This window comes from Gorilla gorilla, chromosome 7 (genome assembly GCF_029281585.2).
Source record: "Gorilla gorilla gorilla isolate KB3781 chromosome 7, NHGRI_mGorGor1-v2.1_pri, whole genome shotgun sequence".
NCBI classification, from domain to species: Eukaryota; Metazoa; Chordata; class Mammalia; order Primates; family Hominidae; genus Gorilla; species Gorilla gorilla.
In genome coordinates this window covers 30,560,025-30,576,696 of record NC_073231.2, presented here as the reverse complement: position 1 = coordinate 30,576,696, position 16,672 = coordinate 30,560,025, and the positions used below count along the sequence as shown (strand labels likewise).

Sequence of the window (16,672 nt, the reverse complement as noted above, 5' to 3'; positions counted from 1 at the left end):
TCATCTTATGAACCTGGCACACACTGATGACTAATTTCATTTAGTATCACTTTGAAAAAATGTAATTTAAGCTATCTCATAAAGGGACTACTTTTGAACTACTCTGGTTAGCATTAGTATCTCAGCAAAAGTGAGAATTATAATCATGTTCAGAATTTCATCTTGACCTATTATCACACGATTAAAAACATTTTCATAAAAAAATGTGAAAGTCTAGTTCAAAGAACCACCTATGGAAAAAGTTTAAGTAAAAAATAGAATGAGATATTACTGACAGTCAACTATTTTAAGTAAAAGTGAGTTACCCAGTGAAATGTTTAGAACTTCTTGATAATAAAAACAGCCTATTACTATTCTCCATATCAAAAGGAAACTTCACTGAATCATCTTGAAAGTCTATGTTTTGGGTTGTTTTTTCCAGCAGCCCGATGATCTGGGTTGTTCATTCATGGATGGTTGTATTTGAACTCTTGGACAGCAGTATCAGTTATTAGAGGGCAAGTCTGCCAATGTTAAGAATACATGTCCCACAAAACGATCCACATATCGGGGATACACAAGGGGTAAAAATCAGACTCAGAGCCTTGGTCTCATCACCATACCCATACACCAAATTAGACAGCCTATTCCATTAACGTATATAAATACTCCAGTATCACTTTAAAGCTCCACAAATCTTTTACCTAAAATGACTCACCCAGTCTCACAAAGTTTATCATTATAGTCTACAAGGAAACCACAATACCATTAAGCAGGCAACTCGATTTTTAATATAAATCCTGCATTTTAGACTGGTTTTTCATTTAACACTTAAAGAGACTATAATATATAGTACTATGTACACTAGGGCGTAGAGGGATAGACAGAATCCCCACATTCAAGTAACTTGTGTACGTCAAACTTTAGTCAAAGTAGAAACTGGTTATGGTCTACACAATTAAGGTAAGCAATATGAAGGGCCAAGGGCGAGCCACACATTGTATTTGATGAGTTAAGAAAAGCACAAAACAACAGAAATATTTTCTGAAACAGAACATGAACATCTTCCTGTAGACTCGTGGACAACAACACAGGTCTACTAAACATGGTATCTTACAGAATCCAAAAACAAAATCATAGAGGTATATGGCAGTTTCGTGGACTGCAAGAAGCTCCATCTCTTTGCAACAGGAAATAAATTAATGTATCACAAAAGGAGAAAATTCTGTCTAAAAAGCTCAAGATGCCAGGCTGAGCACATGCATTAGCCTCCCCTCTCTCCTGAAACTTTATTAAAATGATCATAACAGAACTTTTAAAAACAAGTCCACAGGACAAAGAGTAATGGCAGAAATGACAGCAGCAGTAACAAAACTGAAGAGGCTATAAAACAGATGAGTATAAGTGGTAACTGACAGTAGACCACAGAGAGCTGCAGCAGACTTTTCCTAACACTTTGGGAGGGGATGTTTACATTATAGTGATCATGATAGCATTGTTCCCTGCACAAACAAAGTACAGTGAGCAAGCCTGAATAAGAAGACACATAACCGTATATTCAACACTGAGCCACTCAAATGAGAATGCATCAAAATCAAACACAATGTTTTTGTTTTAAAAACCTCTCCTACAGTCATACAGAATTGTGACACATCCTTCAACAATTCCTACTGGTTTTACCTGCACAGCATTTTCACCTCCCTCTCTTTTCTTGCTTGCCTTTATGATCACTATGAGAATCATCTTCCTAACCATACAATCTATTTGCATGAAAGTTTCTACAGTAAGTTTAGATGTGCTTTATTCCCCAGCACCTACAACAGTACTTGGCACATATAACAGGCATTCAATAAAGACTTTCAAAGCAGGACTTAGAATGAGGTATGTCACATACTTTACATACATTACAAACACAGGACACAAAACCAAAATCAGACGTTTTCAACACAGATGCTAACAGAATTCACTAAAGGACATCATAATCAAGCTTTAAAGCAAAGTCATAAAGACTGTGTACTGGCATGAGGATACACCAATGTGCCAATGAAACAGAACAGATGGCCCAGAAACAGGCCTAAATGATGACAAAGGTTGCCTTGCTGGGCAATGGGGAAAGGATGGTCTTTTCACTAAATGGTGTTAGGTTGACTATTCATAGGAAATAAAATGAAGCTCGACCCCTTCCCAAAACCACGCGTAAAGTGATTACAGATGAATAAGAGATATAAATGTGAAGGTACAATAATTAAGTTTTAGGATAACATGACCCAAGAGAACTTTTCTGCAATGATGGAAATAGTCTGTATCTGTGTTGTCCAGTATGGTTGCCACCAGTCATGTTGAGCACTAGGCACACACTGAACACCTAAAATGTGGCTACTGCCACTAAGGAAGTTAATTCTACAATTTATTTTTAATAATTTAAATTTATTTATTTACTTATTTATAAGGTGGTAAGGCTGACTTTAAAGAGGGCCATGGAGACAGGGACCACTGCAACAGGGTCTTGCAGTAGGGGAGAGAGAACAGACTCAACTCCCCATTAATCTGAATAGCCACATGGACCTAGTAGCTACAGTACGAGTCATACAGTTCTAAAAGATAACGGAAATGTCTTCCCTGGATTTTGGGGTTGAAAAGTATTTCTTATACAGGACAGAAAAACCAGTAACCCTAAGAAAAATACTGATCAACTGTATTATATTAATAATCTCTATTTATAAAAATATACTATTCAAAAAAATGAAAAGGCAAGTTGCAGAATGAAAAATACTTCTAACAAATGTGTGGGTTTTTTTGTTTGTTTGTTTTGTTTTGTTTTTTAAAAAAGATGAGGTCTTGCTATATTGCCCAGCCTGGTCTCGATTTCCTGGGCTCAAGTGATCCAAACAATTCAGCCTCCCAAAGTGCTAGGATTACAGGCGTGAGCCACTGCCCCTGGATCCTCCAACAAATGTAACCGAAAAAGAGTTCATCTACAAAAAGTGTAAAGAAAGTCTACAAATCAGTAAGAAAAATGACACACAACACAGAAAATTATAAGAGATTTCGAGAGTCACTTCCAAAAGATAACATCCAAATAGCCAATAAACATATAAAAAGCAGCTCTGGCTAGGAGTGGCAGCTCATGCCTGTAATCCAACACTTTGGGAGGCCAAGACAGAGGATTGCTTGAGGTCAGGAGTTCAAGATCAGCAACACAGTGAGACCATCCCTACCAAAAAAAGAGAGAGAGAGAAAAAAAATTAGTCAAGTGTGGCAGTGCACGCCTGTAGTCTCAGCTACTGGGGAGGCTGAAGTGGGAAGGATTCACTTGAGTCCAGAAGTTTGAGGCTACAGTGAGCTGTAAGCGCACCACTGCACACTCCAACCTGGGCAACACAGAAACACCCTGTCTCAAAACAACACAACTACTACTCAATCTCAATGTGAATCACAAGAGTAAGTACAAGGCCGGACGTGATGTCTCATGCCTGTAATCCCAGCACTTTGGGAGACCGAGGCAGGCAGATCACCTGAGGTCGAGTTCGAGACCAGCCTGGCTAACACAGTGAAACTCTGTCTCTACTAAAAATACAAAAATTTAGCTGGGCATGGTGGTGCATGCCTGTAATCCCAGCTACTTGGGAGGCTGAGTCAGGAGAATCGCTTGATGGGAGGAGGAGGTTGCAGTGAGCGAAGATCACACCAACTGCATTCCAGCCTGGGTGACAAAGCAAGAAGACTTCGTCTCAAAAAAAAACAAACAAACAGTAAATACAAACTTAATTCATACCCACAAAGTGTTAAATTTTAAAAGACCGATAATACAACACAAAGCACTGGCAAAGATGTAGAACAGCCATAAAATTTATATACTGTTCACAAGGATAAAATCAGCAGAACTTTTTACTGTGATGTCTGCTAACAGTGAATGCCTACCCTATGGGCATAATATTTCTACTCATGACTGTACAGCAAAAAACACGAGTAAGAATGTTCACAGCAACATTACTCATAATGGATAAACTGTGGATTCCATCTATTCAAAGTTCTAAAACTAAAGGCCAAAATAATCGTTAATAAGACAGGCTCATAAAGGAGAGGAAGGGAAAAGAGAAGGGTTTGTGGAAGCGTGGGAAGTTCTATTTCTTGACCTAAATGTTTGCTATGTAATAATCTGCTAGTATTTTATGTACTTTTCAGTGTATATTTAAATAAAGATTTTAAAATATATACCACACATATGTTGCAGCCATTATGGAAAACAATGTGGAGATTCCTCAAAAAAGCTAAAAAGAGAACTACCATATAATCCAGTAATCCCACTTCTGGATTTTATCCCAAAGAACTGAAAATGGGACCTCAGAGAGGTGTTTGGACAGCCATGCCCATTACAGCTTTATTCTCAAGAGCCAAATGGTGGAAGTAACCCAATCAATGGTTCCAACAGTCTCTTCGTCTCCCTAACTGGAAGGCAGTATTTCAACCTGAGAAAACACTGACAGTACATAAAACTAAACATTACAAAGTGATATGTACAACATGAGTCTCATTCTGTAAAACAAAACAAAAACCCCCAACAAAACACACACACATCTACCCACCCACCAAAACTAAGCAATATTATTTTCCCTTAAATGAACAAAAAATTAAAAATGTGATAGTGACCATTGTTTTAGTGACAGAAAGGCAAAGTCACATACTACTGGTAGAAGTATAAGCTGTTCCCACAAGCCACAAGTTTATTGAACCTTGTCACCTAAGTTATAAGATGGAGTATGTTCTTCCCAACTATTCAAGTGCCCTTTTCTACTCAATGGTTCCAACAGTCTCTTCATCTCCCTGACTGGGAGGCAATATTTCAACCTGAGAAAACATTGACAGTACATAAAACTAAACATTACAAAGTGGTATGTACAACATGAGTCTCATTCTGTAAAACAAAACAAAAATCGCTGAGAAAACCACACATACATACACACACACAGGTCTTCATTCTTCATTCCTGTTATGGGATGGTTTTGATTTTATTCTTTGTGGAAATGATACACATTTTTCCTATTTTCTGCAATAAACATACTAAGAATAGTCAAGACTTAAAGGCAAACTTCTGAAAGAATTTCACTTAACATTTTTCAACAGCTACTTCTAAATACAAGTAACTCCACTGTGCTTTTACAGGCTGAGTATCCCTTATCCAAGATGCTTAGGACCAGAAGTGTTTCAGATTTCACATTTTTTTCCATATTTTGGAATATTTACATATTCATGATATTATCTTAGGGAGGGGACCCAAGTCTAAATACGAAATTCAGTGGTTTTGTATATACCTTATACATATAGCCTGAAAGTAATTTTATACAGCATTTTAATTAATTTTGTGCATGAAACAAAGTTTTGACTGTGACCCATCACATGAGGCCAGGGGAATTTTCCACTTGTGGCATCACATCAGCATTCAATAAGTCTCCAATTCTGGAATACTTTGGATTTTGGGTTAGGAATGCTCAACCTGTACTAACTTTCTCCTTCCTTAAATGAAACTCTGCAAAAATGTAGGAAATATTTACTTTGCTCCGTGGAAAAAATTTAAAAATTTAAGAAAATATTAAATGTATTTTACTTTGATCTCATATAGCAGAAAATAAATGAATATTTTTAAGCCTCCAAATAGAACCCTACTAAACCTTACTGTTTATTAATGTTCACCTTCTATATAGTGTAAGCAGTCATTTGTTTTATATTTTATAGCAGTATAAAAGTATTTTAAAAGAGTCAGTGTCTTGTGAAATGCCCATTCAGGGACAGTGGCAGAAATGGTACGAAACAAAATTAAATGATATCTGATAACTACTCTCAACACATTCAGAAAATATGGGGAACTTTCTAGAATAAAGCAAAATACAAGTCATTCGATGAAATAAACACAAGAGAAATCTCAAAACTTTCTCTAAACTAATGATAATGATAGTCATGGAGCACTTCAAGATTTTGCAAGGCCTTATTAAATTATGTTCAGTAAGTTAATACTCATTCACTGAGTGCCTATTATGTACTATACTAAGTGCAATTTGGAAGCGTATCAGTCACAATATCCTATCAAAAAAACAACAATATAGTGGGAGAGATATCTGAATGAAGGATACCTGGTTGAAACAATTAGAAAGTCAAATCAAGTAGCATTATTATTTGTCTATAAGATAGTCAAATAAAATTTAAAGGAAATGCATAAAATACAATTAATATAATGCTTTAAAACCTAAAGTTGTTAAAGTGCTTTCACTCAGATTATCAAACTAGCTAGAATATCTGTTCTAAACTATGCTACAGATTAAGTGATAAAGTTACATAGGAGGAATGCTTATTTATTCTACATTTTACACATTACTGAAAGGAATGGAAAAAAAAAAAAACCCTCCATGCACATGCGCGTGGACACACACAAACACTCCACACGAAAACTGTGCCTTGCTCAGATGCTAGCGCTCTTCCCCAGTTCTATCAACAACCAAGGAATGGAGGCAGATCTCAAGGCTCTCCAACCTTGTTTCTCTCAAAATGGAATTTCAATCTAACCTGGACCCTTAAGGAGTTGGTTTCTCTCTGAGAGAAGATTCAGATGAACCCTACCTGGTGTTAGATTTTAAAAAAAGAAAAAAAAAAAAAGATTCATTTTACTACTTGTGTCTCTTTCCCTTTGAAGTTCATAAAATATAACAATCCCCTGGATCACGTTTTCTTCATGTGTTAAATACAATTTATTCTCTCAGGACAGGATAACTTTGGGAATTTAATGCAAAAGCAAGTAAAGTTCAAATATTAGTTTCTCTTCCAGATAAGGATCAAGTGCAAATTCTATCATTTAGAAACAACATGATGCAGGTAAATGCATGACACCCCGACATTTGAGGCGCCTGATTTCAGACTCTTCTCTGTGCCTCAAATTGGAGAAATAACAAATAAGATTGGACCAGATAGTCTTCAATGTCCTTTCCACTGGTAACATTCTAATAAGAAAGTCCTCCATACCCCTGATAAATTGACTACAGATGAAGTTCGCTAGAAAATTCCCCTTTGTAAAGGCACAAGTCAAATCCTTCTTAATAACTAGACACTAAGAAATATGCAACAACAACTATTCTGATCAAGTATTTACTTTGAAAGGCTATAGAGAGATATTTGAGAAAGAACCCAATTTCAATACATTTCAAAACCTACCTACACAACTCAACTGTAAGAAAGAACGAATAAAGTAGAAAGACTAGTAGAGTTCATCATCCTTGAATAAGACTTTGAAAAGCTAAAATACAGTGAAGTCTAGACACAACTCTGCAGATGACTGATCTAATGTGCATTTTAAATCCATGTGAAAAAATTTCAATAAATAATGTAATAACCAGCTGGGTGTGGTGGCTCATGCCTATAATCCCAGCACTTTGGGAGGCCTAAGTGGGCAGATAACTTGAGGCCAGAAGTTTGAGACCAGCCCGGTCAGCATGGCAAAACCCTGCCTCTACTAAAAACACAAAAATTAACCAGGCATGGTGGTGCACATCTGTAATCCCAGCTACTCGGGAGGCTGAGGCATAAGGATGACTTGAACCTGGGTGGTGGAGGTTGCAGTGAGCTGAGATCATGCCTCTGTACTCCAGCCAGGGTGACAGAGCGAGACTCTGTAAAACTAAAATAAATAATAATAATAATCATAACAACCTGACTGGCAATCTGTGAATGGGTGGGGAAGGTGGAAGAGAAAAAAATCACTTCATCACATAATGTAGGGTAAATAAAGTCTAACTAAATAATAAATTTAAAAGGGAACAAAAGAATGTTTAAATAATCTGTGGGCAGAAAAACAAAAAGTAAAATAAAATTTAAAGGCAGCCAATCAACAAAGCTGAAAAACATAATGCCTCATGAGAAAAAGAGCTGATGCCGTCTCTCACAATATGTGGCCCATCCAAATTCAATAAATACACCACTAGAAAAAGAGGACACAGAACAAGATGCTTTAATTATTGGGAGTATTAAGGGGTAAAGTAAAACCAAAATCCAACGAAATAATGTATTTTCAATCACCAAGTTGCTACCTTTATTTTTTTAGAAAGAGGGAAAAACACAGTAACTGCAAAGGGGCAGTCGCTCACCTCCCGACCCTGAAAAGAGGCAGAAATAAACAATCTAGGAATCTAACAATAGAGACTAGATCAAATAAACATAATTATGTCATGTCATGTCATTACAGAGATGGTGATACAGAAAATTGAATGACATGAAAAGGTATTCACTATACAGTATGTGAGAAAAAAATCATACAACCCTAAATTTATAATCAGATATTCAGAAAGACAGGCCTTTGGTATATACCAAAAGTTCTTATTTTTGTTTGGTGGGGTTATAGATGCATTCTTTGCCACTTATCCATATTTACTAAATTATCTACATCGAGCATAATGAATTTATAATTAAGAGGGAAAAATTATTAATAATAAGAATACAATGAAATGTTTTATATGTGTGAGGCTAGGGAGAGCACAGGAAGAAGGAAAGGTAAATAAATTCCAAGTTTATTAATTAAATAATTAATTCCAAAATTACTGGGCATTATTAATTTCATAGATTTGGAGTTGTTTTTGGTGAATTTCTTGGGGATAGGTTGAGCATACCTAATCTGAAAATCTGAAACCCAAAATGCTCCACAATTTGAAACTTTTTACTGTCAACATGACACAAGTGGAAAATTTCACACCTGGCCTCATGTGATGGGTCACAGTCAAAACTGTGTTTCATGCACAAATGATTTAAAATGTTGTATAATTATCTTCAGGTCATATGTATAAGGTGTATATGAAACAAATGAATTTGTGTTTAGGACTTGGGTCCCATCCCCAATATATCTCATTATGTACACATGCGCATATTCCAAAATCCGAAAACATCTGAAATTTGAAACACTTCTGGTTCCAAGCATTTCAGATAAGGGATACTCACCCTGTATAAGAAATATGGTTAATTCAAATTTCTGCTCAACGGGTAAAATTAGGTACCCATTGAGCCGATATTTTAAGTATTTAAAATACATGATATTTTGCTTTTGGGAAATGTAATACCCTAAGGAGCCCCAAAAGATTAACAGGTAGCTGACAAGAATCTGATGGCAGTCTGGACAGAAATCTGGACACTAAAAGGCTGAACAAGAAGAGATGGCTGGGCAAATGCATAAATGAATACCAGGACTAGAACCAAGGCTGTTCAACTCTTAGTCCATTTTCCCCTCTAACACCTATGACAGAAAACAGCAATAGCTCATATTAAAAAGTCTAAGGATCACGTACTTTCCTCATTAGGTATAAAGTAATGAGACTGATTTTCCTGTGTGATTTCTAACAATTAGGCTCATTACACCAAACAGGATTAAAGTTTTTCTTATTTTAATATCAATAGCCAGCATTGTGAATACTCATCCAAATTTATACAGAATTAGCTTTTACCCACTTACCTAGCTGGGTGATCTTGGAAATGTTACTTATCCTCTCTAAATCTCATTTTATTTATAAATTTGTAATACATCAAGATATAGTAAACATACATACATCTTTGTTATTTTGCTGTGATGATTAAGTAAGATTTAGGGATCTTGGCAGAGGTCCTAGCACATAAACTGCTGCTACTACATCCAGGTCAGAGTGGGCAAAGCCATGCAGTAGAAATCAGGATGTGTGGCTTCTGCAGTAAAGAATCACTTCCTTATTAACTGTATGACTTTGGATGGGTAACCTGGTACCTGGGCCCCCAGCTGGCAAAAGGAGACTGCACTACCAGGGGTTAAAAATTGAGGGCTCATGGACACAAGGGTCCAATGACAGAACCCAGGGATTTTATAAGCCTGGATGGGGAGGGGGGAGAATGTACACATTTATTTTCACTAACCTCCAGCTAAATTTCAGCATTTCTTTTGATTATGGGCACAGGTAACAAACTGCATATAGTATTAGCAATTCTTGTGACTCTGTCACACAGAAATGACATTTTAATATCATAATCCAGCTGTTATCCACTTAAAACATACATTACTCAATTGTGAGTATTTTGGTAAATTATTTCAACCTTTATAATCTTAAATATTTTATGCAATTTAAACATTCTGGCCAGGCACGGTGGCTCACGCTCAGCACTTTGGGAGGCCAAGGTGGGTGGATCATGAGGTCAGGAGATCGAGACCATCCCGGCCAATATGGTGAAAACCCATCTCTACCAAAAATGCAAAATTAGCCAGGTGTGGTGGTGTGCACCTGTAGTACCAGCTACTCAGGAGGCTGAGGCAGGAGAACTGCTTTAACCCTGGTGGTGGAGGCTGCAGTGAGCTGAGATCACGCCACTGCACTCCAGCCTGGGCAACAGAGTGAGACTCCGTCTCAAAAAAAAAAAAAATCTGAGAAGTCTACAGGATTTACTAGGCTATCAAAGGAATCCATGGGATGACAACAAAAAAGTTAAGAATCCCTAGAAAGCCCTATAAATTTTAGCTCTTACATTCTATGAATGCACCATATACATACATATTCTGATTCAGTAATCTTGAGGAGCAGGATAGAAATCTGTATTTTATTTATTTATTTTTATTATTAGTTTTTGAGACAGTCTTACTCTGTTGCCCAGGCTGGAGTGCAAAGGCACCATCTCAGCTCACTGCAACCTCCGCCTCCTAGGTTCAAGTGATCCTCATACTTCAGTCACATAGCTGGGATTACAGGTATGTGCCACCAGGATCAGCTAATTTTTGTATTTTTATTAGATACAGGGTTTCACTATGTTGGCCAGCCTGCCCTCAAGTGATCCACCTGCCTCAGCCTCCCAAAGTGTTGGGACTGCAGGCATCAGCCACGGCCCCCAACCCAGAAATCTGCATTTTGAATACATGCAAACATTTTGAGCCATATATAATTTAGAAAGAGAATACTATCGTATTAACAATACTATCCATCTTTTGTGAAAAGCATGCTTTTTAAGGTTTCTTCTGTATCCTGTTAAGGAATTTTGGGAATACTAAAGAATAAAAAAAGCCAGAGGGTATGAAATCCAAGAAAGTTACCAGCAGCCCTAGAAAACAAAAATCAAAGGCCCCATACCAACCTAGAAAAATTATAAGAAGAAGTGGAAAGAGGTACAACCTCCCTCCTCACCTTCCGCCTTGGCTGTCCCTTTAACCCAGCACCCACACACCCACACTACCTTACAGCGTACATCACAAAGTCTCAGAGAAACTGAAGGTCTGAGCAACCCAAGTCAGTAGGAAACCAGCTACTTTGACAACTGCTAATTACCTAATTTGAGCACCCATGGAAACAACAAAAATCCCTAAAATCTAGAGAACATCATTATCCACTTTAATAGCTGTTTGGACTCTTCTCCTCAAAACTCTGTATTAATATTTTCATTAACAAAAAGAATATGCCCTATCATTTACTTGGTTGTCAAAAGCTATTAGAAGCTATAAAAATAACATGGGTCACTTATATCGGGTCATGCTATAAAGAACACTGGATTTGTTATCAGAATTTTGGACTCTCACTGATCACATGATGGCTGTGATTACATCAGGGAAATCACTTTACTTGTGTGCCTCAATTTCTTTAGGTGCCCTGATTCTACAACAGAGATTCCGTGTAGCAGAATACCTATACAAATACATTAGTTATAACAATGCTATTAAATGACAGCTAAAAATATTAAACAATTATCAGTCTGAAACATACTCAAACCAAATGAAGAGCCTCTGAATTGGCTACTCAGTTTCTTTATATTACGATTGGGGAATAAATGGACAGGCAGCAAGAGGACACAGATACCCGCCTGGATCACAGGAAGGAGACTAGCTACTTCTGAAGGGTAAAATAAATGAGGCAGACAATGAGGGGTTACAGATGTCAAAGTCTGATGTGCCAAGTTCTCTGTTGCTGTTATATGATCTCTTCTTCTTCCAAGTAAAGACAATAAAAATGAGTGGGTGGAGATATTTTGGTCTCCAGTAAAGTCAAGTTTAAGAAGGAACCCTGCCACTAGGTAAGAGAATAAAGCCACAATAGATCAAATGCCAGTGTATTCTGCAAACAAGGCTAGCACCCTCATCAGAGTCTAAAAAACATCAGGCACCAGTGTACTCTGGAATGAACATATAATAGTTGGATTGAAAATCGGAGACCCAAATCCTAATTTGATTTTTGCTACTAAATGAAGCAATATAACCTTGTTAAATAATCTGGATTTTATCTACAAATTAGGAAAGGACTATTTCTTTCACTTTTCAAACTTTAACACTATCTTACAGATATATACATGTGAATTCATAAAATCTCATTCAATTACATTAGGTATTGAAACAAAGGTGCCTCTAGATGTGAATTCATAAAATCTCATCCAATTACATTAGGTATTGAAACAAAGGTGCCTCTAAGTGTCAAGTATACATATTTATGACCAATGACATAGATTCTGAAGACAACACTGTATTAGAAACTCTAATATAAGACAGGGCTTTAAAATGTAGAAAATTAAATAGGCAAAACACACCAAATTAATAGTCAAGATCAAGTTTCAGAAGTGAAGAGTCAATCACCATCATCATCTTTACTTAATCTATCACTTAAAAACATGCTGATATTTACACCACTAAGTAATTCTCAAAAGACATGTTACTGAGTTTCTATAAAACTCTCCGTCTAGAATTCTTAAATACAGTTAAGAAGAATGAGACACACGAAAAGGAGGTCCTATTTTTCCTATCAATGGCCCTTCCCAAAAAGTTATTCTGCTCATTTCTTCTTACAAGAAAATGTAGTTAAAATACTAGCACTTTAGAATCTTCAGTGGGATTTCAGAAAAGAATCACGGGAAATGATTATCTTTAAAATAATTTTGTCTTATTTTCTAATGCAAGTAAATGAGTAATTTCAGTAACTATTAAATTTGGAATTTAATTACAAATTAATGTATTACTAACAGCCTTTAGGAAAATACTAAATACTAATATTCTGACTACACTACTAAACCCATATTAAAACAAACATTTCCCCCAATTAAAAAAATTTTCAGCCATTTTTTCCACACTTGATTTTGACTTGGACAACAAACGACCACAGGAGATGAAAATGACTTCATTCTCAGGCAAAATAGTTCCAAATTAGCTTTTAATTGACAAACTTGTATTTTAGAATTGACAATGACACAATGCCCTCATTAAAAATGAAGACTTTCTGAAACCCTCAGAATGTTAAGCCTAGGGCAAAATCAATTTTTACAAGTTTTTCTCAAACACTTTTCTTTAAAATAAAAGTAAAGTGTAGAGAGTCAATAACTTTCGGTAAAAAATACATTCAAGGGCAGAGAACACCTATGGGAAGGTCTGCTCTAAACTCTAGATAAAAACTTTCACATTTTTGTTATCTAGCATGAAAAACAGCAAAGAATACTGAAAAACGACATGTCAAAAGTTCAGGTTCTGCTTGTTAGTTCTGCCACTAAGTAATAAAGTAATCTATTTATATCTTGACTTTCCCGTTAGTAAATAAAGGGAAATTATAATGAAATTATAATGTAAGGTTCCATGTCAACTCTAAGTATGTCAAGATTCTTATGGTCGAGTTTTTGGCTACTTAAAAACAGAAAACTGATTTAGCCCCCCACTTCCCACGAGACCATTCTTTGTCAAGCAAAGCTTGAGTCTTATTTTCATATTTTCTTCCAAACGAAAAAAAAATAATAATAAAAGACATATTTAGTGTTTGTGCATCTTCTAATCAGACACTATTAATCATTTCTTTTAAAATTAAATTACCTACCTCACTGGGGTGTTGTGAGGATTAATTCATTAGTGTTTGTAAAGCACTTTGAGATCCTCAGGTCAAAGGCGCTATAGAAGTGCAAAGTAGTAGTATTATTACTAGATTCTTTGCTTATTTAAGGAATTTCACAATCCTTTAAAACCTAACTCTGTGTTATGATTTAGACATGTATTTGTAAAACCCTGCAATTTATCCACATTACTTTAAACTTTTTAAATATATTATAAATAGGGGCAGAATGTTCCAAAACAACTGATTTTAATGGTTAAACTCTGATCTACAAATGGAAGGAGAGAATGAATAAGAAAAAACCAAGTGTGACAAATTTTGTTTAGCAAAAAATTTTTAGTGAGAAATCTGGTCAATTAAATTTAGAAGTGTGCCTAAGTTGTAAGAAGAACAAAACAAAAGCCCACTTTAATTACCGATTCTGCAATTTTCTTTCTTCAAAAAGCTAGCACTGCACTTTTAAGTTACTTTACATGCATGTACATGCAACTGTCATTTAAACCTTTACATTTAAATCATTGTAACAGTATTAGTATGAACTGACATCAAAATAATTGAGCTTTTTCTTTAAACTAGCCTCTCACCCCTCAATTGTACAAAGTAAACCAAGCATTGAGAAGAAGTCAAAGCAACTTTGCTTTACGGAGTTTCAAAGAAAAAATTATAATGAAGGGCCAAGGCTTCAAAACCGTTAAAATCTTGGATTATTCCATCACTTTCCACCCCCTTCTCTAATCAAGTATTTTTACAATTAGTGTTATGTTTTTAAACCAAAACAACATACGCTCATGTACACACATGCACACATACAAAGCTAAGAGAACCAGAGCTGTCTATACATTGGACATTGTATTCAATAAACACACACTTCTTTTAAAATTCCAACATCCTCTGATGAGATTCTCCAGTGCAACACAAGCTCTAGTCCTAAGATCAAACTGAAATTTAGACAATAAACTTTAAACACTTACCTCCTGCTCCTGTTGAAAGATGACAACTCTACCACCTTTATCTCCTGTTGCTAGTAATTCTCCAGAATGATTAAATTCTACTGTAGAAATTATATCTGCTGTATAATTGAGACAAAACAAAAAAAGATATTAGTTTTTCTTTCCTGACTCACTAGTTTCAGAACTTAGCATGTTTTCCCAAACATTCCAAGTCTATGAAGTATATCTTTGAAGTACATCAACCACCCATCAGAAATAACATGAATCTAAAGTTCTTTCATAAATATTTTGATCCACTAATAAAAATTCTCCTCAGAATAAACCAGTATGAAACTATTTTAACAGAGAATACAACAAATAATAATTTATTAACATTTCACTAAATTTGTGAATGCAAAGAAATCAACAATTTGTGAATCATTCTGATAGCACCCTTAAACATTATCTTGCTAATTTTCTTATATACATTTGATAAGCTTGTTTATGCAAATGCAAATAATCATCTATAATAAAGGCACATGTTACTAATAAGGAGAGGGAATTTTAAATGTAAAAATACTTTTAGATGGAATTTTAAGTCTTAAATTCAAAATCATGGCTTCAAACAAGTGTTTGCAAATAGATCCCGCTTTTTTATAGCAGAAATGCTTCGTGCTATGTGCCTTCAATGTGCACGGCTCCTCCAGCTTCCCTACACTGCAGGACCACTAGAATCAGTCACGTCACATGGATTCTACCAGCTCAGTGCTGACATCACAGTCATGATCAAAGAAAACTGTCAAGTTTTTTTTTCTTGGTTTTTCACACTAGAGCCCTTTTCCTAAGAAAAAAAGTCTAAATTACAGAAATGGGCATAAGATAGAGCAGTAACATGGTAAAATTCATCACTGTGTCATTAAGAAGTTCTTCACTATAAAGCATTAAGCTGAATTAGAAAAGCCCCTATCATATGCATTTAAAATAAGTCAGCTTTATAAAAGAACAGACATCCTCTGGTCTACAGAAGCTCACTGTTAAGAATTTAAGAATCTGATGATATATATACTTTAAAATTTTAAACTTACTGACATGTATTTTACCAATAACCTATCCAGCACTGCATTTCATAATTTTCTTTTAGCAATTTTTTAAAGCCCAGATTTTGAGGTTTCTTTTCTTCCTCCGTTGTCTAGGTCCAAGGCATTTACTCTTTTTGAACTCTTTCAGAATCTACCAAAAGTTACAAATGCTCTCCCACAAAACTGCACATATTTAAGTGCTCATAAAAATGTGCATATTATCTCAGACTGTTTGGACAACACCTCAAGGCCAGGTTAAAAAACCCCTGGCTACACCACGGTGGTTACCTAAGTAACTGCTTACCTAAGTAACATAAAAGGCGTAAAACTGAATATACTGGGCTAGTACATAAAGCCAAACACCAGTAAGTACTGAGAAGTCATTTGATTAGGAGTTTATGACACTATACTACTGACTTCTACAGCGAATAAAGGATTAAAAATATACAAAGTCCCTGCACTTAAAGCACATTAGAGTACAACTGGGGAGTTAAGTAGGAGCAAAGAGTAGCAGACAAAAAATATTGAATCAAATCTGAGGGTTAGGCTCTAAAATCAAATAATAATACAAACATACAGAGTCAAGATTATCTTTAAATTCAAATCCCTCACACAGACACTCTGAAGACACAAATTCTTTCTCGTAAGTCCAGCTCAATTTTCCCTACAGCATTGATAATTTGCTGGGTTTTTTTTAGCCTAACCATCAAATGAACTAGTTAATTTGAATATGAAATCTTGCTGTACCAAAATACCTATCTTTGATCTCTAGAATATGCTCTCAGCTTGGTGAAATGCTCACATCTGAAACCAATACCAGACTCATTCTCCTGTTCAACTCAGTGGAATAATG

General features: G+C 35.7%; 1 protein-coding gene across 5 annotated transcripts in view; it reads right to left on the bottom strand.

The window, feature by feature from the left end:
- Positions 1–16,672, bottom strand: part of PPP2R2A (protein phosphatase 2 regulatory subunit Balpha) — an 80,377-nt gene that overhangs the window by 17,395 nt on the left and 46,310 nt on the right. For 3 of the 5 annotated variants that reach the window (XM_019032671.4, XM_055348274.1, XM_019032674.3), the window contains exon 3: positions 14,783–14,880. In XM_019032671.4, the coding sequence (XP_018888216.1) occupies positions 14,783–14,880 (98 nt within the window). Of the gene's footprint in view, positions 1–13,799; positions 13,871–14,782; positions 14,881–16,672 lie in introns of those variants that run through there. The other 2 variants (XM_019032672.4, XM_063709146.1) reach the window with 2 other exon arrangements.